General features: G+C 42.9%; 1 protein-coding gene across 1 annotated transcript; it reads left to right on the forward strand.

Moving 5' to 3' along the window:
* The first annotated feature begins 422 nt into the window (after positions 1 to 422).
* Positions 423 to 7,674, forward strand: LOC116996646 (histone RNA hairpin-binding protein-like). Its single transcript, XM_033060520.1, has 8 exons — positions 423 to 487; positions 698 to 829; positions 2,934 to 3,038; positions 3,564 to 3,623; positions 3,874 to 4,005; positions 4,532 to 4,681; positions 5,912 to 5,996; positions 6,705 to 7,674. The coding sequence occupies exons 1-8, from the start codon at positions 444 to 446 to the stop codon at positions 6,819 to 6,821; spliced, it is 825 nt and encodes a 274-aa protein (XP_032916411.1). The 5' UTR covers positions 423 to 443; the 3' UTR covers positions 6,822 to 7,674.
* Positions 7,675 to 25,495: the final 17,821 nt, after the last annotated feature.

Below are 25,495 nucleotides of genomic sequence, written 5' to 3' on the forward strand. Positions count from 1 at the left end.
ATTTTCCTTTTTGTTTGGGCTGGGTTTTTTTCCTGTTGTCTCGCGCGAGTCCCGCCACCACATCGCGCCAAAAGCGCGCGCCGCCGCGCTCGATTCTCCCGCCAACACGCCCCGGGGGCGGGGCCGGGCGGAGCGGGCTGAACCATTTCCCTGGCGGGGGGGTGAGGGATGTGTGAGAGCGTGCAAGGGCGCGGGGCGGCCGCTGCTCTTTGCCGCTCGCCCCCCCTCCGCACCTGTCCCCGTGGAGACGCCCGCGGGGAGGCGGAGCGGGCGGTGTCGCTCAGCGCCGGCGGGAGATGCGAAGGGGCTGAGCGGGAAGGCGGCAGCGCTTCCTCGGCTCTGCCTCACCGCTCACCTCGGCTGTCCTCGGCTGCCAGTCCCTCACCGCCCAGCTCTCCTTCACCGCAGCCCTCCCTCCCTCCCTCCCGAGGATACCCCGCGCCATGTCTTTCCGCCAGAGGAGCCCTCACGGCAGCACCACCAGCAGGTAGGGCCGGCGGGCTGAGGGCGGTGGCGGCGCCTCGCTCCCCTCGCTCCCCCCCGTCCCGCGCGCGGGGCTCTCTGAGGGAGTTGGGGGGGGGGCAGAGGGCCCGCAGAGCCCCTCAGGGGTTAAATCGGGGAATCAGCGCGGTCTCCGAAGGAGCTCGAAGTGCCCAAGCCCACCTGGGTGTCCGTGTGTCGCTGTGCTTGTCCCCAGCCCGCAGCACCCCCCGCGCTGGGCCCAGGCTCGGAAACGCGGCGCCGATGGGAGGCGGCGGAGGCAGAACGAGCCCGAATCGTCCGTGTTTGAGGAGAGCAAGGCCAGGCCTGAGGACAGCCGGCTGGACAGGTGAGCGGCGGTGACAATGGCAGCGGCTTCCTGCTCTTTGTTCACCGGGAGCTGTTCAGCTCACCCTTCTCAGTTTTCCAAGCCCTGCCTGTTGATCAATTGCTCATCAGGTCTAAAAGGAGGGAAAAGGATCGAGTGCAGCGCTCTTTATCTTGGAGTCAGTTCTTAAGAGTCAAGATTTTTCATTCTTACCTCCTGAAATATGTTCTTGATAATTTATTTCCTATTTCATGCTGGTTTACTGCCATTTATCAAAAACTGTACAGGCCCATTATGTTTGTAAATACAGGCTGTGCAAAGAGTTGTGGTAAAATTAAAAGCAATTACGAAAATTCAAATCTTAGAAATCATCAATTTTATGTTTCTTAAGGGAGTACAGACCACTCTGAGAAGCTGTGTTATATTTCAGCACATTTATGGGGGAATCCAGGTTTGCAGTCACCTCACAATGCTGCCTTCCATGTTTCCCATCACTGCTAGATAAAGTATCTTATTTTATATCACATTTACAATCTGAGCTATTAATGCCACAGTCTCTTTAGTCACTTTGATCTGTGGATGGCAGTTGTGGCCACAGCCCAGTTGATTACATCAAGGATTCTAATCTAAATGGGTATGTTGTGCCCACCCATTTTCCTTTGCTGATAAGCAGGGAACACGTTGGTCAGTGGCTCAAGTTACACTATCCAGGGTAGCTTAGGCTATTTGCAGATAGTTTCAATAAAACAGCAACACTTCTGTGTCTTCCAACACTGAATTGTGCAGGCATGCTTCCTGATTTCAGTTTCGATTGAGCTCTGAGTGAAGTTGTTTTCCTTCCTCTGCCGAAACTACCTCTTGTTTATGCCAGTCCAACCATGTCAAAATTCTCAAAAATAAAGATCAGGATGAGGCTGGGATTACCCAGCATAGGTGCAGAATCAAACAAATATAAAAAGCTGCATCACAGTGTTGAGGAAAAAGGTCAGTTGGGACCAACTGGGATTCTGTTTGTTCTCTATCACAGGAGAGCAATAATTTATTATGGCTGGTATTCTCTTCAAATCTAGAAATTGGTATAAGCAAAAGTTAAAAATCCTTGGGGCTTGAACAAATCTTTGCAGAGGGAGCTGTACTGTTTGCTATGGGTGTTCAGTATTGTCAAATTGGTAACTGGGTTTCATCTAAAAGGAACTTTCAGTTTGAATTTAACAAAACATTCAAAATCCTGCAAACCAGTTTGGGAGCAGGAGTTGGAGCTGGTTTTAGTGCAGATGGATTGAATTCCACAGCTCCAAGGGACATTTTTGCACAGAATCCTGGAAAGTCTCCAGAGCATTTCCAGATATACTGAAAAAGCTCTGATCTGTAGGGTACAGCTTTGAGTTTTACTTAGGGAAAACTGGTCATCAGGAAAACAGGGGAAACATTGAATAATCTGAATGCAGGCAGCAGTAGATGGTTGGATAGAGACATGAGTTTATTCCCCTGTAAAAGCCTCAACCTGCTTGTGATGCTGATGGGCTGCAGTGAAATTGTTAAACCACTTTGCAAAGTCATAGTAAATCTCAGTTTCCTAGGTAAAATACAAAGTTTTTTTACCTTCTCTGCTAGGCATATATTTACATGGAGCAGCTCCTGATGCTATAATGTAATTTTAATTAATTAGCCTTTACAACTTAATTCTGTGTTCCAGCTTTTATCTCTTATATAGCTAATGAGTCTGCAGTCATCAAAGAATAAATAATTGCTAAGTCATTTAGTGGAGTGAAAACAAGTGAGTAAATTTATAAAGTTGGGTATTTCATGCACCATTTTCTGAAGAACACAGGCTGGAAGTTACTGAAAGCATGGGCTGGGTTATCAAGCTGCAGTGGTATGTTTCTGTAAATACATAAGATTTAAGAAAACCCAGCACAAACCACACAACTTGTGGTTGTGAGTTGTGGAACTCACAACTGATGCTTTATTTTACAGTGATTTTAATTTTAATAGAACACAAGGTTTTCACAGCCATTTGGAGTACTGTAAATGATTATGTTTAAGGGATCAGGCTGTGAGTGGGGCAGGTAAATACAGTAACCCAAACTTTTAACACAGAGCCTTAATTTGTTTTTCTTTCTAGTTTTACAACACCAGAAGGTCCTGGACCCCTTTCCCGATGTTCAGACTGGGGAACTGCAGTGGAAGAAGATGAAATGAGGACCAACATTAGCAAAGAAATTGCAAGGTACCCCTGGGTGTTTAATATGAAGTGGTGAAAGGAAGGAAATGGAAGTTGTCTTGTAGAATCTGTTTCAACTTGTATTTTTAACATCACCATTGTAGTAAAATCAGGCCAACCTTAGCCTCTTGTCTGCTGCTTTTAGATCAGCTTTGGGTTCAGTCCTGCAGGAATGTCATGGAATGCTCTCTGGAGGTTGGATGTGTATCCCTAAATATCTCCCTTTTGGAAGAAGTTTTCCTGAGTCTCTTAGATTGAAATACTTAAAATACCCTCTCACTGACTGTTGTTTTGTGTCATTGCTGTAAGAAGTTGCTTTAGGGAAGATAGTCAGGAAAAGAAAGTCCTTGTATTTTTATTGTTTTTTAAGGGAAAACTGAAACATCCATTTCATAGCATATAAAGGCCTTTGCAGTGTCTGGGGTGCTCCTGCTTTTCTGAGAAGTTAATTCAACTGTGAGCTGTGACAGTGCAGGCTTCATGTTTCTCTTTGTGTATATAATTTCTTAAAACTGGTTTGAATTCTTACAGACACAGAAGAAAACTCCTGATAAATGAATTTTCAAGAGAAAGGAAGTCCTCTTCAGGAAGGTAGGTTAAATTTCTAGCTGAGCTGAGGAAAATCTTGAAAATAGAATTTTCATTGTACAATGTTGTTTCTTAAAACACAGTTTAAAATAGTTCATATAAAGTCTATTCCAACACCATGGTTTAGTAACACCCTGAGCATTTATTTGAAAAGTTTTAACATGTTTATTTGTAGCCTTTTACAAGTGGGCTTGGGTGTCACTGCTTTTCTAGTAGTCCAAGCCTACAATGGTTTTGTTTTTTTTTTCTTCAGTTCTGATTCAAAGGAGTCCACGGCAACAGTAGAATTTGAGACAGATGAAGTGGTTTTGATGAGAAGACAAAAACAGATAAATTATGGAAAAAACATGATTGCATATGATAGATACATTAAAGAAGTTCCTAGGTAAGCTACCTGACTTTCTAGAAAAGTAAATGTCCACCTGCAAGTCATACCTGTTCTTATAAGCACATTAATTTACTGAACTTGGTATCCAATGCACAGAAGGCGTCTACAAATTAAACTTCTAAGGCATTTTTGAACTGTTAGATCACACTAACAATCAACTGAGATGTGGTTTGGGGTTTTATTTTAATGAGCCCATATATAAGAAATACCTCATGCTACTGAAATGAAAATGAAAGTTCTCTCATGAGTTAACTACAAGACAAAATGGGATATGGTTGTTATTGAGTTTGGAATGAGGTTTTCAGACCTTTGAATGTTGTTGTTATTGTTATTATTATTATTTCATTTGACTTGAAGTCAGAAAAACTGAGAAGTTTGTATGGAACTGGCAAATCTTTGCTTGAGTGCTGGAACTGCACATTGGTCTTTTCTCATAAATACTACACTCAGTAAACATTTAAAGCTATGTTATGTATGTGTGAATAAAACACTGATAGATTTTTCATGTCTAATATCTGAATAGATGCCACCGTGTACCAGGAGTTCATCCCAGAACTCCAAACAAATTTAAGAAGTACAGCCGTAGGTCGTGGGACCAGCAGATTAAACTGTGGAAAGTTGCACTGCATTCCTGGGATCCTCCAGCTGAAGAAGGATGTGATCTGCAGGAAATGTATGTACAGATATTCAAGATGCTTTTATAGAGATTATGATGTGAAGTTTGATGTTTAAGAAATAAGCATCACCTCCAGCATTGTTCTGTTTGAGGCAAGTCAGTGAGTGCTGAATGTTTTCAGTAATTATTTATCCACACTTAGTGCTGTTCAGTTCCTTTCCAATCAAAACACCCCCAGTTTCCTGGTCCTTGCCCAGTGCCTCACAAGGGCATACATACATATCCCTCACTGTTTTGATGGTAAAAGCAGAGCCAGTTCTGCAGTGCTCTGTAAAATAATCACCACACCATTGACATGAACCAGTTCTTTCAGAGCAGTCTTCAAATTATCTGTTAGGAGCAGTGCTGGAGAGTTCACACTAATGGCAGGTCTCCTGAATCTTGAGCTTAGACCAATCCAGTGCACAAGAGCCTCCCTCACCCTTCTCACTTGCTAGTTCAAGAATAGTGGGATAAAATTCCAGACCAGAGAGGGAGAATTGTGAACTCATCCCAAGGTACCACCAAAGCTCAAAGCATGGCCACACGTGTTCAGTCCAAGCCTCTAAAGATGTAGAGTGATGCCCTAGTTATTTTCCTCTGTAGAAAGCAATACACAGCAGTATGTGACATAAAACTAGCAGTACAGACTGAAGGGGACAAAGATGGAACTTAATTCCTCAGCAAGCAGCTTTGTGTTAATAAAGCAGTGTTTTTCCTTAATTGAATGCTGATTTTAAAACTAGTGCTGAGCAACAGGATCTAAAAGCAAAGCTTCCTTTTAGCTTTCCTTGCCATCAGTGTGAGAGGAGATGGTACTTCAGCCAGAGCCCTGCTGTGTGCATTGGTGTTGAAATACTGCCTTCAGATGCTGGGGTCTAGGTCTGTGTGTAGTGCATATTAAATCTTTGCAAAACAGATGGATGAAAACCTTGTCTGGGGAAAAAAAAAATTCCTTCCTCTCCTGTAACATTTGTGTTGAGGCATTGCTTGAGCACTGGGTTTTTGTCTTTGACAAGTTGCAGTATTCAGTCTCAAGGCTCCTAATTTAGTCCTTTGCTATCTTGGCAGTACTGAGCTGTCCTGCAGTTCTGTTTGCTCTCCCAGTTTGCCACCACTGTCCCTGTGATCTCTCTAGTTCTCTTTGCTCTCCTGGCCAGGTTTTTTTCAGAGCTACACAACCAAGTGCATCTTAACTTTAAAAAAATCAATTTGTTTTATGGTATATTCTTCTAAACAATTTTGCAGTTTTCCTGTTGACCTTGGTGAGATGGAGACAGAATCTGTTGGAAGCAATTCTACTGAATCTCAAACGAGCTGTCAAGATAACGATGTAAGCATATCTGTCATTTGCATAATTATTTGTTGATAATTGGTTCATTGCTTAGAATTATATCCAGAGTAGCCTGAATATCCCACAGATCCCATCATCTACTTTGTTTAGGGACTGTCTATAAAGCTGAGCAATCCTGAAATTCAGTTATTTTCCAGCTATAACCATTATCTGTCTGTAATCTTGGGTTTAGAGAATTATAACTGAAATGATCAACTCAAATTAAAAATACTACATTTTTTCATAGCCTACGAAATAAAATCTATCTGTTGAAGCAAATCAGTTTTGAACTGTAATGTACAGTTGAAACACTACTTTAGATTGCAATATCTAATGTTAAAATAGGGTGGAATTTCCTTGTCACACAGAAGTTGGCTCCTTTTATGTCCAGAAAGCACTTGGTACAGCTGAGCAGTAAAGATCTAGGAATGCTTTTCTTACTGGATTTGTTTTTCTAATATTAGATCTGCATAATGTTTTAATGTTTGCCTATGTAGGTTCTTAGAACACTTGCAAGGTATCTTCAAATGTGGCTGGATGGGCAGAAGCCTACATCTCTTTAATCTTAAGACTAGCCATGAGTTTTTATGGCCTTTAAAACATTTGTAAGCCTTTGTTATAGGGTGTTCTAAATAGATTACCCAAGTTAATTGAATTACCTGTGCTGTTAATTCCAACTAATAATTATTAATTACCTTTCCCTTCCAGGATACCTGTTCTGGCACTCCCACCAAAGTTAGACATGCTGACTATCAAGCAGAAGGAGAATTTGAGTTGGAAGTGTGTTCAAGTGAACCACTGGATGAGTTTGATACTGTGAGTTAAATAGTCTTGTGCAAACTGTTTTAGGAAAACTTTCTTTGAAATTTGAGAGGTTAGCTTGATCCATAACCTGTTAATAGTAAGAAAGCTTAAGCAAAGTTGAAGACTGTTCTCAAACTGTGATTGGTCTAGATACTCTCCAGACCTGACTTATGTAAAATTGCAATTAAGTTGTGACTTCTTGTTAACTTTTAATTTATGTATATCAGATTTTTTTTTATAAAGATATCCTTAGAAAAACTAGCCAAGGGCAGTGCTTTCCTATAGTAATTATAAATAGCACAGCAAGATCTTACCCATTTCCCCCATTCCCTCCCCGACTGTGAACATGATTTCAGTTGTCCACCTGCAGATCAAGAGCCAAGTAGAGAGATTTTTTTTTTGGTACCTTGCTTTTGCATCTGGCTCTTGTAAAACACCTGGAGTAATGCATGTGGAACTGAACCCCATGTGACTGATTGGTACCAGTAAACCCATTTACTGCAGTTACTGTGAGATTAACTACCCTAAAAAAAACCAAAACACTTTTTTTGCAAAAATGTTTCAGAAACAATTGGAAGTTTAATACCCTCAAGAAACTGGAGATCAACATGGTAAAGTCTATGCAACAATGTTTGAGGTTTTTTTAGAAGCAGTAGCCTTAATTTGAGATTTGTAAATAGTCATCAGTCATTTATTATTGCAGTCAAGAAAACAATGTCTAAGGAAAGTGCTTGATTTTTCAATTTTCTGGTTTTAAACGTAAAACTGTTGTAAATGTTGACAACTGTACAGATTTTCTGTTGAGCGCAGTTTGTGTTTCTGTTGCTTTTGTGTGGGATGTTGCTGGAAAATAAACAGAACTGCGTTTACTTTTCCAAATGACTCTTCATTTACTGCTCACAGTGCTCTGTGGAAAATGGAATGCAGGGAAATACTGGAAACCAAGTGTCTGGTATTGGTACTAAACCAGGATATATCTGGATTAGCACCATCCTCTTTGAGGAAACCTTAAAATCTCTTCACTTGGCCACCAGAGTGAATTTGAGACAATTTAGTAAATGTCCACTAGCTGGTTACCAAGTTCTGTTCTCTAGGAAAAATTGCTAGAAGAGCTGGGTGAACACTTCAATCTTCTTTACTAATAGGACATCTTTTACAGTCACCTCACCTGGTTTTCTCTCTTCACATGGAATTTCTGGGTATTGATGTTACACCCCTTAAACTCATCAACTCAGGGGAGTAAACTCTCAAGAAGAAGCAGTGGCATTGGGATAAGGTTGGTGCTAAGCTCTGTTAAGGAGACAGCCTTCCTAACAGGTATTTTTTCCAGAGAAGGCAACAAAATAATAATTGCTTTCTACCTGGACTGAGCACTCTGTCCTTCACAGATTGCTTTTCTCATGTCACATTTTCTGGCCATGCTGTTCCTGGTTGTTCTTAAGCATTTTTGGTGTGTCAGTCTGTAGGTGAGTATCAGAACTGCCAGCAAGATTGTTTTTTTTTTTTAAAGAAGTTTTTCTACCTTACTGTAGCTACCCAAACAGGTTGGATCAGTGGGATATTCAGGAGATTGTTAGAGGCTTCTGGGGGATAAGGTTACTTACACCTGGTTTTGAAGTAAGGAAGCACATGGATTGGGGCAATTTCTAGAGCACAAATTCAGGCTGGGGGATGAACAGATGGAGAGCAGCCCTGAGGGGAAGGACTTGAAGATGTTGGTGGGTGGATGAGAAATTTGAAGTGACTCAGCCATGTGCACTCACAGCTCAGAAAGCCAACTGTGTCCTGGGCTGCACCAAGAGCAGCGTGGCCACCAGGGCAAGGGAGGGGACTCTGCCCCTCTGTTCTGCTTTTGTGAGACCCCACCTTGAGTGCTGCATCCATCTCTGGAGTGGAATGTGGGGGAAACACTGTGAAGAGCACTAGTCCCTGGGCAGTGTTCAGGCAAACAGCTGGGATGCACCTCTCTGTTAAAAGGGAGCACACAACAAGTAATTCTCCTTTGGTAAATGTTTTGAGATGCTTTTAAGTTTCTGCAGAGTGATTTCTCAGTGGTTAGTCCATAATCTGTTATATAATTTGAGATTATTCCAAATAACAAGCTACTACTCAGACAAGGCATCAGCACAGGCCTTGAGATGTGACCCTCTTGCATTGCCTGTGCCCTCTTGTTCATGACCCTGCCTTGCTGAGGTGGGTGCTGCTTCCCACTGTGCTCATCACTCTGTTCCATCTCTGCTCTATCCTGTCACCTTTCAGTGTGCTCTATCACTCCTGCTTCAGACTGTAAGGTTCTATGTCACTGTTTTTTGGGGGCTTTTTGGTTAGTTTATCCCTTATTTTCCTTTCCTGTGGTGTGTTCCAGCTTGTTTCCAATATCATAATTCTGTTGATCTCATTAAAAGCAATCTGAGGTTCTTTCAGTTCTGTGCTGCACACTCACCCAGGAACCAGGTGGGTATGACCCAGACTAGAAATGTAGCTGGTCTGTGTTCTGTTTGTGGAACAGGCTCAGGTTTGTTACTTTTTCCTGAAGGAACTGGCCATCCACAGTAATGTCTTCACTACAGCAATTCCCCTTTGTCTCAGTTACTTAGATCACTTAGTTTTTATGGTTGGTATTTAAAGAGAGCACTCAGCTTGGATGTTTTTCCAAAGGTACTGAACACCAAGTTGGAGTTTTTTGCAATAGAATCAAGCCCTCTAGTGGTTAAATGTGGGCTAACCTCATCCATTAAGGGCAGTGTCTGGTAATAGAAGAATCTTATGGAAAAACAATATCCATATGTTCAGCTGTGTGTAGTTGCATGCAGTGGAGTTTGCTTCAGATGGGGAACAAGCAAATACTGCTGTCAAATTTTAGCCTTATTAGGTTAAATTCCTCTAAAAATAAAACTAAGCAGGTTGTTCTGTAGGCAGCAGAACCTGTCAACCCTGCTTTTTATAGACCTGTGCCTTCTGCTTTGTGTTTCTCTTACTCCCTTCACACCAAGCCCTGTCCCCTTTCAGCATCCTCATGCCATGCCTGGCTGACAGCACTCATGGCTGTGGCTAATTTAAAGCTCCATCTGTTTTGGCTGGGCCATTGGTACACGTGTGTGGGTGGGGTGGCAAGCAGAACATTAAAGAGCTGAGCTGTCCCAGCTTGTCCTTCACTTGGGCATTATTAGCTGGGTCTTCCTTATGTGACAACTCAGTGTTGTCACATAAACCCTAAGGGAACATATTTACCTTTCTGTTCAGTACCTGGACAACCAGTTCAAAAATTAGAAATTACAGAGATTTTGGAAAAGACTTACCAGTACAATAATTTAATGTTCCAAGGAAGCCAAGCTAAAACCAACTTTCTTCCATTCATCCATTTTAAAGTCCAAAATACCATTCAAACAACTTTTTGTTTATGCAAGTATTTACTGAAGTTATTTTTTGGAATATCTGTTTTATTGTGTTCCTAATGTAAATAAGAGAATGTAAATAAAGGAGAACAACTGTGTATGCCTGAGGATGGATCTGTGTGGAAACCTGGGGGGTCAGGCACTTCTTTATCAAAGCTGGGCTAGTAAAAGACCCCTTTTAAAAAACTTTTGACCTTACAAGAAGTTCTTGCTCTTCTGTGTTTTCTTCTGTATTGGTTTCTCATAATGTGAGAAGACTGGTTGCTAGCTGTTGGTTGAATACTAAGTTTGAGTGCTTCCTGACAACTAGGGGTGAATTTGCCAAAGTATTATGTAAATAGTTAAGAGATTGAAATTACTTTGTGAAGTGTCGAAAATCCATTTTACTTTCAAGGAAAACAGTGTAGTTAGAATGTAATACATACATTTTAGTTAGAGAAAGTGGTAATGCTGAGCAGAATTCACTCCAGAATTCACTGTTCAGTTTTGTGGGTAATACCTAAACACAAAACATTCAAGGAACCAAGATTTAGCATCTGCCACTGCTGGCCCCACTGTACATTTTGATTACCAGTCCTGTTCACTCTGAGCTTGTCACCTCTTGGATTGTGTTCAAGCACAAGAGAAAACTAATTTATCCAAAAAATTGATGATTCATATATTCAAGAAATAACTTCACTTTGAATGAAAATTTGGAATTGGTTTTGTGGGTTAAAGTGGGGCCCAGCTGTCTGTGTTGGGACCTTTCCATCTATCCAAGTGCCTATTGAGAAAGTTTCTGGGAGGTACAGGAGTGCTCTAATTATTAACAAAAACAATGTTCCCTTTTGTGTTTCTTTAGAAAAGGGCTATTCCATTTCTGCTGAGAAATACTTTGTTTTCAGAAATATGAGTGCCATATAGAGATGAAGATTTGGGTCTGCTCTTTCATTCCACTTTCATGTGCTGGAATCAAAGATACTTTGGAGCACTGCAGAGGGCAGTAAAAGTGCATGTTTAATTACAGGCACACAAAAGGGAGCTCTGAGTTGCTTTACATTTGTTGTAAATGCCAGGAATCTAATTATACTTACTGATTCTGACCTCAGGAGCAACCCACAGTCCCAATAAAGCCCCTTCAAGTCTGTCATCTTTCACTGTTCTTTCCATTTCCAGTTTCACTTGATCTTAAGCCCATTATTACAAAGAATGGAAGATAATAGTAACTTAACAGCAGACAGAGGAAAAATGGACTTCAGGGGGGAGAAAAAGTCCTCCTGACAGACAGTACAAGCCTGCTTGCATTTAAAATCCTTAGTGATCTGCAGTGGCAGTATCTGAAAATGCTTATTAAATTGTTTGAATTTCATTTTTGTGAAGAACAGAAAACTATTTTTTCCTGAGGAGTTGAGTTTTCCCAGGAAAAATTAATTCCAGGATTTTATCCACAGCTGACTAGTTCCAGAATATTCCTGGCTATCAAATCCATATTCTTTGACTTGGGTTAGAAAGTGTTTGTCTCATACACCTACCAAACCCTCCCTGCTCTGAAAGTATTGCTGTCTGGGCTAAAATTGCACCTTGTAGTTGGAGTGTTGGGTGTGAAACTGTAGCAGGGAATTAGCAGCAGCTGAAAGGAACGTGTTGGTGAGGTTACCACGTGTGTGCACAGGGGAAAGAACATCAGAAAAAGGAATAGAGAGAGAGTCAGTCCCACCTAGAGACTGCTCACAGCCTGAGCAGCTGAATATTGAATTTCAAGGATATGGCCAAGCTGGAATTGATAGTTATATCAGGAATAAAATGTCATTTTGGTGGGCCCCTGCACTAGAGCACTTATCTTGAAATAAAAAAGACCAAAAATTAAGCCAGCCAGGCTTATCTGGAAGCAGACTTATGCCTCAGTATGCTGCTAGAATTTCTGGAACAATGTACTCCAATGATAAGACTAGTAAGAAATGTGCAGTATTGATTAACAAAGAATGGCCTGATAATGCTCAGAAGAATTTGATACTAAGTCTAGTGACCTGTCAATTTACCAAAATAATAATTATTTTTCTGATATTTGAGATCCAAACTCCTTCCTCTCATTCTTACTGGAGAAACTGAACTGGCAGCAACTATCTTGATGCCATACTATGTGTAAGAGGTGAGGTGAGGCTTTACCTGATCCTTCATCTATTTTTAGTGGATTCTGATCATACCTTAGAATGCTTGCAAAGAAACATTCTGATTTGATCATGTTCTCCTCCCAATAGTAAATTGAGATACATCAATTATTGGAATTTATATATATATACATGTATAATATTTAAAAAATATTCTGAATTGTTGACAAATGCTTACAGTATGAGTGGATCCCATTATTTCTCTGAATTATAATAATGCCATAGACTAAGGGAGACCTAGAGTAGTTTTGCTGTTGGGAACTAAATGGCTGGATGGATGGAATTGCAGGTTTTGCAAATCATAATCCAGTCTGGTTGAAGTAGTGCGCAAGCAGATGATGAGTCCCTCAGGAAATGTCTACAAGTGGGCAGGAACAAGCTTCTCATGGTGTAAAAAATATCTACAGACAAAACTTTTGTTTTTAATGAAAAAAGCAAAAGTATAACTGGGGAAGTTGGATTCAGATCCTTGGGAAGGCAGCTAAACCAGGGACTCACTTCCCTGCAGGCTCTTAGCTGAGAACCAGAGTCTCCTCATGGTCACAAAACAGTCCCAAAGAACCTGCCTATAAAAACATCCCAAAGTCTATGCTTTTACATCAGTTAACAAATTATTTCTGCTAAGATATTGCCTCAAAAAAACTCTACAGCAAATCTGAGATGAATTTTCAAACTCTGATTCAAAGAGGTGAAGTAAATTGGGTAGTGTGGAAGAAGATACACTTTTTCTGCCAGCACAAATCTGTATCACTGGATCCACAGTTAGAATTTAGGCTGTTTGCTGGAATTCAGCATAAAGTTGTTTGTTTGTTTAATATTAATGCAGTATTTTAAAAAGTTATTAAAACTCCTGTCTCTAAGAACACCAAGAAAATGTGACTTTTTTCATTGAGGAATTTCTTGGTATCGTAGCCTTTCTTGGTTTGGCTGTGATGCATTCATAGGGGAACAATACCAGCAACTTTGGAAAAAATGTGTTTTGCAAATTAAAATGGGTATTGATGAGGGGAATAAACCCCACATTCTTGCTGGTGAAATAAGTATGTCTGACTATTAACAACAAAGTAGCGTCCCTGCATGAACTTTGTTATAAATGAGCTAACAATATATTAAAGTTGAGAACAGTGTTTCTCTTTCAGAGTCCTGCTGCTGTGAGTTCTGCTTTTCATGAGGATGCAGATGAAAAAGGGATGATCCCTTTAAGAGTTTGATAGGTTAAGTCACGAAATTCATATCTCACACACCAGGCAAAAAAAATATGCCAGCAACTGCTGGGAAAATGACAACTGCAGTGTCTGATCGCTTGTCAAATCAATGAGGCTTTTCTCTCCTTTTGGTGAGAATTTATTTGCAGGGGTTGGTGAGCTGAGAAAATAAGATTCCTGACCTAATGGTCACCCCCATTGGTATCTCATTGTGGAAAATACTCTCTGCTGCAGTCCATTCAAGTGATTGGCAATGACAGCTTGGATGGATATTGTCAGTTGACAGGGCTTTGCACTCTCTCTGTTTTAAAAATGATGCGAAAGATCCCTTCCCCAGCATGCTGTGCCACAAGTTGGGTTTATGAATGAATGGATGAATGCATGCTTCTCTCCTGTCATCTGCAACAAAAAAAAAAAATATTCCAATCCCATCCCTGAAATGATATGCTAAGTAAATTCACACACATGCATTTAACAGGCAAATGGTGCCCGAAGGCAAGCTGAGCAAGCCCTTCCAAACACTGGGGCTGTATTTTTTTTGTAGTCATTAGGAATTTCATGGAAAATGTGAAACTGCCCATTTGATATGGAAAATCTCCATGAAAAATGTGAAATTCCAGTGTTTCCAGCAAGGTTTTGCTGACAGCTCATGCATGGAGAATAGCCTGAAAGACATGCATGCAATTAAGGGATCCATATAGGCGAGCTGGAGAGAACAACGCAGGCAGTGGGGGATGTGGCCTTTGCTAGGGCCAGCTGGTGTCTGCTCCTGGACTCTGAGGGCACCAGACCATTGAGAGAAGTGGGGCGAAAGGGGAAAAAAGAAAACACAGAAGCTTCAGAGAAAATGAACCAAGTCTCTCGGAGAAAATCCCGGAGCTCCTTGGTAACACTGTCCCTCCTGCGCCCCCCGCTCCGCCGCGCTCCGAGCTGCAGCTCGGGGTGTGACACAAGTTTGTTATTTTCACAGGCATGAGAGGAACTATGCAAATAGCAGAGGTGGTGGGGAGCTCAGCCAGGGAGCCAGGTGCTGGGCTGGGAGGATGAGGATGAATGGTTTGGGAGGGAGGGTGTCCAGCTTGTGCTCTGTGATCGTGTCAGGCCTGTCTGCAGCTGAGGAGATCCTTGTGTGTCCTCTCCTTTCTTTGCTCTTTCTGAATGGTTTAGCCCTTCTGATGCCTTTTCCTGGTCTTAAAAATTGAGAGCTGGTTAAGGGATAAGGGGTTTTCACCTCAGTATTTCAATAAGGCTCCTTATTGGTGCACCACTTTGCCAAGGTGGGACGCACCACAATGCACACACACGATAGATCGTCGTGTATACAATTTACAGACCTTACAAACAGCATATCTAACAAGGATGCCCCAGTGGGAGGCCTGGATGTGATATTCCCCCATTTGAGGAATTCCCCCCTGGATGGGCCAAATCTCTATTTTACAGGATATGTTCTAGAGAAGACCTTGGTTTCCCAAAATAGCCCAGGGTTTTCCAGCCTCCTCCTATGAGGCCTTTAGGATGTTTGGTCTCTTCCTATAAGACACTTAGGGCCATGCTAAGTTATCAGACTTAATGAAATACAAGTATGCATGCTAAGAATACTGAGGATACACAAAAGTTATATAAAAGGTATATAAAAGAAAAGGAAACAAACACATCTTGGCATCACTTCCAGGAAAGGCTTAGCTGTGCTATTTATTCTGGAAGAGGGATTGAAAAGCCTTCAATGTGTGTTGTTGAACGTGGAGGGTAAAACAGAATTCCCTGCCTCCCCTGCTGCTGCTGCAGTAAAACCACACAATGCTGCAGGTGCTGACTCCTTGCCTTGCCCGTGGTCATTTATCTCTGTCCAGTGACACCAGCCCAGTGCTGCAGCACTGTGTCACCTCAGTTGCTGATTTAACCAAGGCTGGAGGGAAATGGCTGGATGGTTTGCAGCTGGGGGCTGCAGGGTCAAAGGAAAGCAATGCTGGAGTGCAGGAACTGCCTTGTGTGTTCTGTTCTGAAAACATCTCCTGTGAAGTCACATAGTACCATTGACAGAGCAGGTGGGGAGGTCCCTGCTCCACGCAGAAGCCTGGGGCAGAGGTGTTGAAGCCATCAGGGATCTGTGCTCTTGGAGGAGCTGCATGGATCAGGAGCAGGGTGGCATTACCCATCTGCACTGCCATGGCTCTGATGCTGCTGGGTCTCCCTGGGCTGGCTCTGCTCCCTGCTCCTTGTGCCTGCAGACCAGGAGTCATGGCACCACGAGAAGGGGCACAAACACGGAGAGGAACTGGGCACGAACCAGGAAGCCACTTGCCTTGCAAGGATTCCAGTGCCCCAATTCATCATCCTCATCTGGGCACTATTGCGCGGTTTTCTCACAAAGCAGATCGGGTTCATTTGTGCTGTTCTGTTTGCACTGGTTAGGAAATGGTTCTGTATGCCATGTTTGGGAGAGAAGGTGGGAGATGGGGTCATAAGAAGGGGGAAAATGAAGCATCAGCTGTTGTTGTGTGGGAATTCAGAACCAAGGTCTGCTATGCAGGCAGGAGAGACTGACTTGAGAAGAGCCTGGCCATGGAAACATGCTTTTGAATTAATAAAGGACAGGAAAACTATGCAGCTTCTGAAATACAGCAAAATCATCTCAGTTGCCCTCTCACAGCTGCACCATCAAAGGAATTAAATTTAAATGTTTTGTTTGGACTCTTCCCCCTTTCCCCCTCCCCTCCCAAATCCCTGAGCACTCACTCCCATGTGCACAGAATATATAAACCATGCAGCAAGGGTGTGAGGGTCCAGGTGCATCAGCTTTGCAATTGCAGAGAGGAAGGTAAGAAGCTTTCGTTGTACTCCAGGTCACCATTCTTGTAATTGGAACAAATTGTTAACTCGTTGACTTAACCAACTTTTTCCAGAAAAACTTGGGCATCCTGTGCAGCAGCAGTGCTTTGTTTGTGGAGCTCTGTTTGCTTTGCCAGCAGCCTGCAGTCCAGGGGAAATGGAAGCAAAGGGGGACTCCCTGTTAGGAGTTGGCTGAGGCTGCAGCACAGCTTATAGCCTTGCTCTGGTTTTTGGGGAGTCATCTGCTTCCATCTCTTCTGGTTCTTAGCTCTGTGTTCTTTTAAAGAGGCTGTCTTGTGTGGCCTGAGGACAGTGATGTGAGAGGGGAGAACACTCTGCAACATGAGGACAGGAATTACAAAACCTACCAGGTGTTTTTAGTAAAAGAGAATTATGTGCAATGGAGAAGATGCTGGCTGCTGGGAAGATCCTTGGGGAAAAAAGTAAAATCCAGACATCCCCTTCCCCTTCTCACAGCAGTATCCCAGTTAACACACTTACCCTGTGATGCTGCCAGTTTGCAAGTGATATAATGTGGCACGTCTGGCCAGCTCATGCATTGCCTAGCAGGGAGCAACATGCCTTTATTGTCAAATTCCTCACATTTTGGGAGGTGAGCATTTGTTTGATCACCATGGATATGCAGGGCTGTGGTTAGCTGTGGAATTGGCTCAAATTGTAGGTATTGTCAGGGATTTGACATATAAAAGCTGTGGAATAATGTGGTGGCTTAAATAGGAATTGGCTGGGTCTTTTTGCAGGGTTTGGCTGTGGATTAGTGTATCTCATCAGCTGAGTGTTTTATATTGATAAACAACTTTGTGCTATTTTGTACTTTTTTCTCGTTTTGCTTGCAGAAGCCAAACTATCTGTAAATGGCAAAAAACCTAGCTCCATAGTTCTGTAATATTAATATTACTAAAATACCTGATTTCTTCTCTTCCGTGCAGAAAAGGCAGAATTGTACCAAGCAGGGCCAAATAATGAAAAGAAGTGTATTTCCCTTCATCACTTACATGTGCACAACTGGAATAGCCCCACACAACACCAGTCTGGTGTAAAGGTTCTTTCACTCTGCAGATAAAAATAATTGTTCACAGAATAAGTCACTTAGGTTCTGTGACAGAGCCTAGATTCTTCTATAAAAAACACACTTTTGCTGTTGCTGCAATAGCAACAGCCACAAATAGATCTATCCAGAACCAGTTGCACCAGCCAAGCCTCTTCCCCTTGATTAGTGGGCAGAGTGTGGGTGAAATGATAAGGAGTGCATGGCAAATTGAAATAAAAACGATGCATTGTTCTGTATTTCCAAGGCTTCACTTTCTGCATATGTGCCCTTCGTGCCGTCATCTTTTCAGGGAAAAAATATTCTCATTCCCTCAAAATGCTGGTGGTCACTCAACCATGGTGAATGTACTTGAATCTAAAGATTTATGATCACAATCCTGTTATCTGCAGTGTCAGGATGATTATCCCAGCAGTCCTGCAGGATCAACCTAAAAATTGTTGGACAAGAAAATTATTTGTCAGAAATTACACCAAGAAGATGATTGGTTCTGAATTGGAAACAGACATAGTTATTTGCAGCTGCTCTGGCTGCCCCCCTCTCATCTTTCCCCTGCTGTCCAAACAAGATGAGATACAGGTTCTTGTTTTGTCAGCACGTGACTAGAAGAAACTTTTTATATTCTCACTTATTTTCTCTATTTTACAGCTGTGAGTATGCAATAGCTGCACATATGTTAAATACAAATGAAATATATCCTCTGTGTCCAAGGAGTAAATCAATTGTATTGGGTGGGCATATTTAATGGAGCAGACATGAAATACAGAGGGGTCTCTTGTGTCTAGAAATCTGAAGTATCTCTTTGCCATGCAAAGCTTACCACTGAGTTCTGATCTTTAACCAAACAAAAGACAAGTCCAGTGACAACTACACTGGCTGTTTCACTCTAATTTCTTAAAGCCTCTGTCAGCTCCCTGCAGTACTTTCTCAGAAAATAAAAACTGGTCTTCAGACAATGGAGTACAAAAAACTGTGATTTTCCTGGCAATAGGAGGATAACTTTTATACTTTTAAAAGTATTTTTATTAAGATTCCTTCTCTAAGCACCCTCTCCCCTCATCTATTCTTAGACATCATACTAGAAATCAGCTTAACATCCATACAAATTTGACCAAGGCAGCAAGTTCTGCAGACTTCAAGAACTGAGAGATACTCACATCCCAGTGGTTTGTGGATGACTGGCCTGATATGAGATCTGCAGTAAATGGAAACCTCCCACTGACTCCAGATGGGTTAGGTGTTTGGGAAGGGCACAAACTCCACCTGGGACAGGGAAGTAATTCAGGTGGTGTTGGGCCAGGTTTTCTGCCTGACTTCTCATTCTGGGCTATAACAGTGTGTTAATTTGCTGAATATGGTGTCTGAACACAGGCACCCTCCTGGCCCATTGAGGGGCTGAGATTTGAATTCTTGGATCTATGGTTGTGATTTGATTGACTTTAGCATCTCCCATGAGCATCCAGGGCAAAGTGAGGATGGCTGTGATGCATCTCACAGCAATTGTGACTTCTGGGAAGCTCTGTGAGATCCATGGGCACTTGCTCCTTCCTCCTTCACAGTTATCTGGGATTGTCAGAGAAGTGCAGCAGAGCAGAATCCTCTGTCCATGTTGCACAGACACTCAGGAGTGTGCTGTGCTGAAGGCCAGAGCCACCCGAAAACTGTACATAAGTCAACCTGACAGAATTTACAACCTGTTATTTGCTCTTGCATTCTTATGGTCTTCACTGGTCCTTCTAATCTGGTTATAATTTACAACTACATCTGTTCTGGGGAGTGGGGTGGAAGAGGTGAGTCAAATTCAACAGCTGCAACAGGTCCAAGTAATGCCCAACATCATTTAAGGCTGGAGGAGACCTCAAGACAAGACATGGGCCTGCTATTTTTGTGCCTTCACTTGTAGTTGTCAGACTCCTCTTCAGGCCAAATGACTGGTGCATCAGCCAGTTGGTTCAGCTCACTGAAGGTCACAAAAAGATCCAGAGCCTGTGGAAAAATGGGGGAGCAGGAGGCTGAGAGACCGGCTGGAGATGAACCAGAGATGTTTGGGAGTGGTGGAGCTGCCCAAAAGCAGTTGTGTTATTGCAGAAGCAGAGAGAACAGCAGGTCATGGGGAGGGAAGGTCTCACTCCTCTTCTGTCTGCTTCCAGCTGTGCTCTCCCTTGCTGTCCTGTGGGCCAGCTGTGGGAATCAACTGGCTGAGCAGGCAGAAAAGCACACCGGGAATAAAAGAGGCGTTTGCATCTCGAAGGGATCTGAAAGAGTGCACAGAGGGTGGGTGTGAGGGAGGGTGGGGACAAAGGGGGAGCTGCACCCTCAGTCTGTGCCAGACTGGACAAAGCCCAGGAGTCAATTCCTGGTGAGAGCAGATGAACAAACCCAAGGGAGCACACACATCACCTGCACCAGAGAGGTGAGGATCAGGCTCAGAACGTTAGGGCAGCACACAGCCAGTGTCTGTGCTGGGTGCTGGAACAGAAAACAAGGACAGCCCTACGTGCTGAGATTTCTCTGGTACACTATCCCACTTCCCAGCCATCCATGGCTTAAAGGCTTCCTGAGTTAGACATCATGCTTTTGTGTTTTGTGGCCCTTGGCATGCCTTCCTCCTGGAAATTTATTTTTCATGTCTTTGAACCCATGAAAGCTTCGGCATGATAATTGATAAAAGATCCTTGGATGAAAAGAACCATTGTAATATAAAAACAGATCTTGCAGGATTTCTGCAGTATGATGAAAAATTCATGTACACAACACAAATGTTTTTCCTACAATATGTGTATATATATAGAAATCAAAACAAATCCAAAAATATTCAAGTATTGGTGCCTTTTGCAAAATAATTTCTCTTCACTGTAATAATGTTATGTTATGTTTATGCTGCCCTTACATGGCCTAAGGGGTTTTGCCCATATTAACAGTGACTATCTCTTTTCACTCGCAGTGATGGAAATTTAGGAGCTGTGGCTGCTGCTAGAGGTGTAGGTACCATGGTGTGGTGCTACAGGTGCAGCTTTGAACCTGCCAGCAGCCACCTACACCCTGACTCCCAGTGCTCACCAACACAGGGGAAAGCCAAATGACAGAATCATCCCCAGCAAGCTTCCAGGAACTTCCCAGGCCTGGGGGTGTCCACTCAGCAAGGAGGGGGATGCTGAGAAGCTTTCTGTAGGCTTCCAGTGTTCTTTCCACTTGCACTTTCCTGATGGAAAATCTGTGTTGCCCCGTTTAATTTTACTGCACCGTCACCATTTTGCAGACACACAGGTCTCAGTATTTTCTTTTTGCCTTCTCTCTTCAGGAAGAGTGAACAACTGGGTAAATAGCCAGGTAAATTTACCATCTGTGAGACTTTGGAACATCAGGGAAGCTGGGTTCAGAAAAGAAATTTCTGCTGTATTTTACTTGAATAAATCAGAACAAATTGACAGGGACTTGAAGCCACGGATCAAACCTTCACCACACTGAGAAGGCAGGTAGATTCTACATTAGATCAAGATGTTCAGTGTCTCTGTATGGTTTAGCTTTGATTATCTCCATGGATAGAGATACCACCATGTCTCTGGACTCCTCTGGTTTCATTGCTCTCATCATTAACTTTTTAATATTGATTGGAATTTTGCTGATGGAGATTGGATCTGCTGCCTCTCATCCTCCCCCCAGGCACACGTGAGAGGAGTCTGGCTTCATGTTCTTTGTAGTCCTCATTCAATACTGACAACAGGTGATTCAGTCCTTTCCACTCTCTGAAAAGAGGGCAGAACTGTGAAGCAAAAACGTTCCAGTCCCATCCCTCTCCTCTTTTCTTTTTTGTGCTTGTTTTCATTGAATAGCGATTTTCTGTGTGACTTTGGGGTGGTGTTCCTTGCAATTCTTTCATTCTTTGAGTCCCACTGACATTGCAGTTTTTTCAGGTGACCTATACTTTACCTGGCTTCTTACACAGCCCCTGTTAATCACGGTATGAAAACACTGGTGTGGCTTTATTACCACCTGCAGGGACACTGGCCAAAATGTGCAGACCTGCAGCAGAGCCCCTGGGCTGGCTGAGAGCTGTGACACCCCCACAATTAAAGGGCTCATGGCCCTGGGTGTATTCTAGAGGCTCATGACGATTTTTTTTTGGTGGTTCCAGTCTCTGCAGAATGTCTGAGCTTGTCCCTGCAGGGAGTGAGCAGCAGAGCCCTGCCAGTGAGAACTCCCTGGCATGATTTGCATTGCTCTGTTCCATGTGTTCTGTTAAACCAGAGCAAACCTGTCCATGGGCACTCCTTACTTTGGTTTAGTTTCTCACCAGATTAAAGCAAAGCGATAGGAGCCTGAGTTTAACACGGGAGCATCCCTCCCTCTGCTGCTCCGGGGTTTGTGTTAGTTTAATGAATTGGTTTAAATTAACATCTACTTGAATGGGTGCAACTCTTTCATGTAGATGAGGCCTGAGGCTACGAGATAAACAAGAGATGAGGTGAGAAGACCTTTAAATTATTCACAGCCCAGCAGAAACCCGTATGAATGGATTGAGAGCTATTTTTGTCTTTATTCTCCTACCTCTTAAAAGATACCATAAAATGGCTGGAATAATTCTTAGCAGAAAGCCGGGGCCAGGCAGTGGGTGGAGAAGAATGCCAGAAGGTTATGGGTGCAACTTCTGGAGCTTGTACCTGTGAGAGCCTCATCCCAAACAAAGCCAGAGGAGCTGCCAGAGAGCTACACATGTGCAGCACATGAGTGGGTAAAAAGAGGAAACACAGGGAAAGGCTGCAGGGCTAAATCCCAATCCCATTTAAAGTCAGTGGCAGAGCTCCACCGACTGAGATTGGCCCTCAGCCCTGATTTCATTTGTTCTGAGGGTTTGCTTGTGCAATTGTTAATCTGTGCTGATGAGCAATAATTGCTACAGGAAGGGAAAAGTGAAAAGGAGTGAGCACAGAAGCCGTGGAATCTGTCCTGCCCCTGCCTGGACTCGGCATTTCCCTGCACGGTTTCACATTGCTGGAGGGGAGCATCCTCCCTTTGCCAATGCCACATCAAAGGGCAGTGTGTGGTGCAGGATTTCAGCATCCCGGGGTTGCAGACAGTAACAGCCTGAGTTGCCTGAGAAATGAACTGGGATAGGGGCTGCAGCCGGACAAAGGCCCACGCTCCTTCTGGAGGTGTCTGGGGAAATGTAAAACCTGAGCAGCCACACAGGGGGGTTCAGGAAACTCCTGCTGCAATGACTGTGACAGTGTGACAGTCACATGTGGGTTTTACCATCAGTGCCTTCCCAGGAAGGTGGCTGACATCATCCAGTGGGTGCAGCAGGAGCCCAGCTGTCACTGCCAGGGGTCAGGTGTAGCCTGGTGGTCAGGGATGATTCTCCTGGATGAGACTGTCCTCTGGCTATTGTCCCCTAACTCCATCATTTAGCTGGTGTTCTGCACTCTGGGTCTTTCTCTATGGCCTGGGAGGCAGCACAGGACAGCAGCAGCTGTTTCCCACTTCCAAACTCCATCCCCTATGTGGAGGAGCTGGCAAACTCCCATCTTTTATGAATGCCTGAGCCTGCATAACCTCTAATCTTGGATATCTGGTGTGTTTTCTTCTTCATATCTCCCCTTCCTCCCTCCAGCCAGCCAGCCTTAACATCTGGAGCTGAGTTGGGAAGATTATCAGCATGCAAAGGCTTGAGATTGCTCCAAGCCAGTCCAGTGAGCAGGCTGTCCTGTACTGGTGCTTCCCCTTTTCTCAGAAAAATATCCCTTCTAGTGTTTGCTGCAAACAGCAGGTAACTAGCTTTGGTCTCTAATGGGACTCCTCATCCAGCCTTTATTTTCAAACTGGAATGAAAATATCAGTATTGCTTTAACCTGCATTAATAATCTTACCAGCTGAAAGATTGGGCAGAACTTTTGGAAATGTTAGTTCAAAATGTGTTTTCAGACTTTTGGTTCTTCAGATAAACACCCAAACCAGTTTTTTTCTCATGTTCTATCTCATTCTCATTTCAAGCATTGAAAACATAATAAATATATAACAAATAAAATTGAAAATATAATTTAAAACTGACTCTCTATTAAACCTACAACCTTCTGATTTACTCAGAAGAGATCTGCCCACTAAAGCAAATTTTATCTTTGCATTTTGGATCACACAGTTTAACAACTAATACTAAACACTGTACAGAAGTGTCTGTACAAAGGTGCTTAAAATTTTAAATTTTTACATAGGAATTACTTAAAATCTTTAAGTCTGGTATTTATTTTCTTTGTTTCTGTGGTATAACTGTCCTATAACACTTCAGACCCCAGGCCTGGTGTTTCAGAGCTTCTGACAGTGAGGATGCTGCACTTGGTTTATCTGGCTTACTTGGCAGTATTAAGGATGTAGAGAAATGGAGAAAAGAGCTGTTGATGGTAATTTTGGGTAAATGAGAGGGGAGGGCAGTAGGGACATTCAAGAGGGTATAAAAATGAGACAGAATGGGCTTCCAACAGCCATGGAGGGCAGAACAAGGAGGAAGATGGCAGTCATTTGGAAAACTGCAAGCTGGAGAAACACTGAGGTGCTGGATGCAGCTCCTGGGCATCCTTGCAGAGGCTGATAGCTTTTTAAAAAATGGGAAACGTGCTTTCCTCATTGGCTGGTTTTCACTTCCACCTCTCCTGCTCTTGTGCCATAGGAGTTGTTTTTCACTGAATGCACTGACCAAAAGTAAGGACTTTTCCTAGATGGACTGTTCTAAATCTTGTGATTTGGGCCTTTCTAACTCTTGTTACTCTTAAGGTATATAAACTAGTGAGGTTGATCCTCTCAGTTAGTGAAATTGTCCTTTCATTATATACAACAGAGCATTTTCAGAGAAACTCCAGTAATTCCTGCTTATAAGAAAAACCTCCTAGAGCTCAGTTTACCAAGGTGTACTTAGCTTCCATTTGTTCCCCAATTTGTTGTTTCCCTCTTTGTGCACCTCTTTCAAACCTAAGCTAATCAAAGGCTCATCTGTGTCTGTGCAAACATTTCATGGCCAGTGCTGCCTTCAGCCAGATGAGATCCCATTTTCCTCTGCAGTAGCTGGAAAATGCAAAGCAAAATGGGAGGACCTGGAGCTCCTCTGGTCTCTTGCTTTGACTGAAGTCTGAGTGTTTCTGCAGCTTTTATGCCTTCACACACTTTATTTTTCCTTACCTAGTTACAGCTGAGGGGCAAAGGCAATGCAATGCCCAAGGAGCTGTTGTGACAGAGATAAAGGTTACAATCCATCTCTAGGTGGATCCATCTCTGGATGCATGAGGAACATCCCTCCCACAGTAATCACACGGGGCATCAGGATGCTAATGGCTCTGTCATTTAGTAGCAGAGTTATAATTTTTTTTTTTTACTTTTCTGTTCATCCAAGACTACTTTTGTACCATCAGCCATTCCTGTTCTTTTCTAACCTCCCTGTTCCCTTTGTCTCAACAAACAGAAGAGACCAACTCCTACATTGTTTTTTAGCATTTCAGATTCAGAGTTTAACTCATAAAGTTTAAAACTTTGCCCCCTGGTAAGTCCTAGGAGGTGAAAATGTTCCTTTCCATGGTGGCAGCTATGTTGCTAAATACAACAGATTTCTTATTTTCAGCCCCAATTCATGCCAGGCATTCTCTGGGAAGTGCTGATGGGCGCAGGCCACAGCTTTATTTTGGAAGGCACTGCCACTTTAGCAGGCTGCACATAGTCCAGAGCTTAAGTTTGATTTGGTTCTGGAATTAAACACACCTTATCTATCTTCAGTAGGGATGATAGTTATTTTCTGTGTTGTGATTTTGGGTTGTTTTCATCACGTGTAATATTTTGTTAGTGGTACAGACTGAACCAGAGCATACAGAGAAACTGCTCATCACAGGTATTGTGACATTTCTGTGGTCAGCTTGTGATGAAAGAGAGGTTTGATGGAGGGATTTTTTCAGGCTTGTTAAACACCTTCAGCTGCTCAAAAAACCTGCTGAAGTTGTAGGGAGTGGGAATGGCAGTTCTGAGGACTGAGCCTGAAGAAATTATTGTTCAGCGGGTTTTTTGCTGTGCAAGG

Source organism: Catharus ustulatus, chromosome 5 (genome assembly GCF_009819885.2).
Source record: "Catharus ustulatus isolate bCatUst1 chromosome 5, bCatUst1.pri.v2, whole genome shotgun sequence".
In the NCBI taxonomy this organism is placed as follows: Eukaryota; Metazoa; Chordata; class Aves; order Passeriformes; family Turdidae; genus Catharus; species Catharus ustulatus.

Coding starts and splice junctions, on each gene's coding strand:
- LOC116996646 (XM_033060520.1), top strand. CDS start 444: ATGTCTTTCCGCCAGAGGAGCCCTCACGGCAGCACCACCAGCAG. Junction 830..2,933: donor GAGGACAGCCGGCTGGACAG/GTGAGCGGCGGT, acceptor TTTTCTTTCTAG/TTTTACAACACCAGAAGGTC. Junction 3,624..3,873: donor AGGAAGTCCTCTTCAGGAAG/GTAGGTTAAATT, acceptor TTTTTTCTTCAG/TTCTGATTCAAAGGAGTCCA.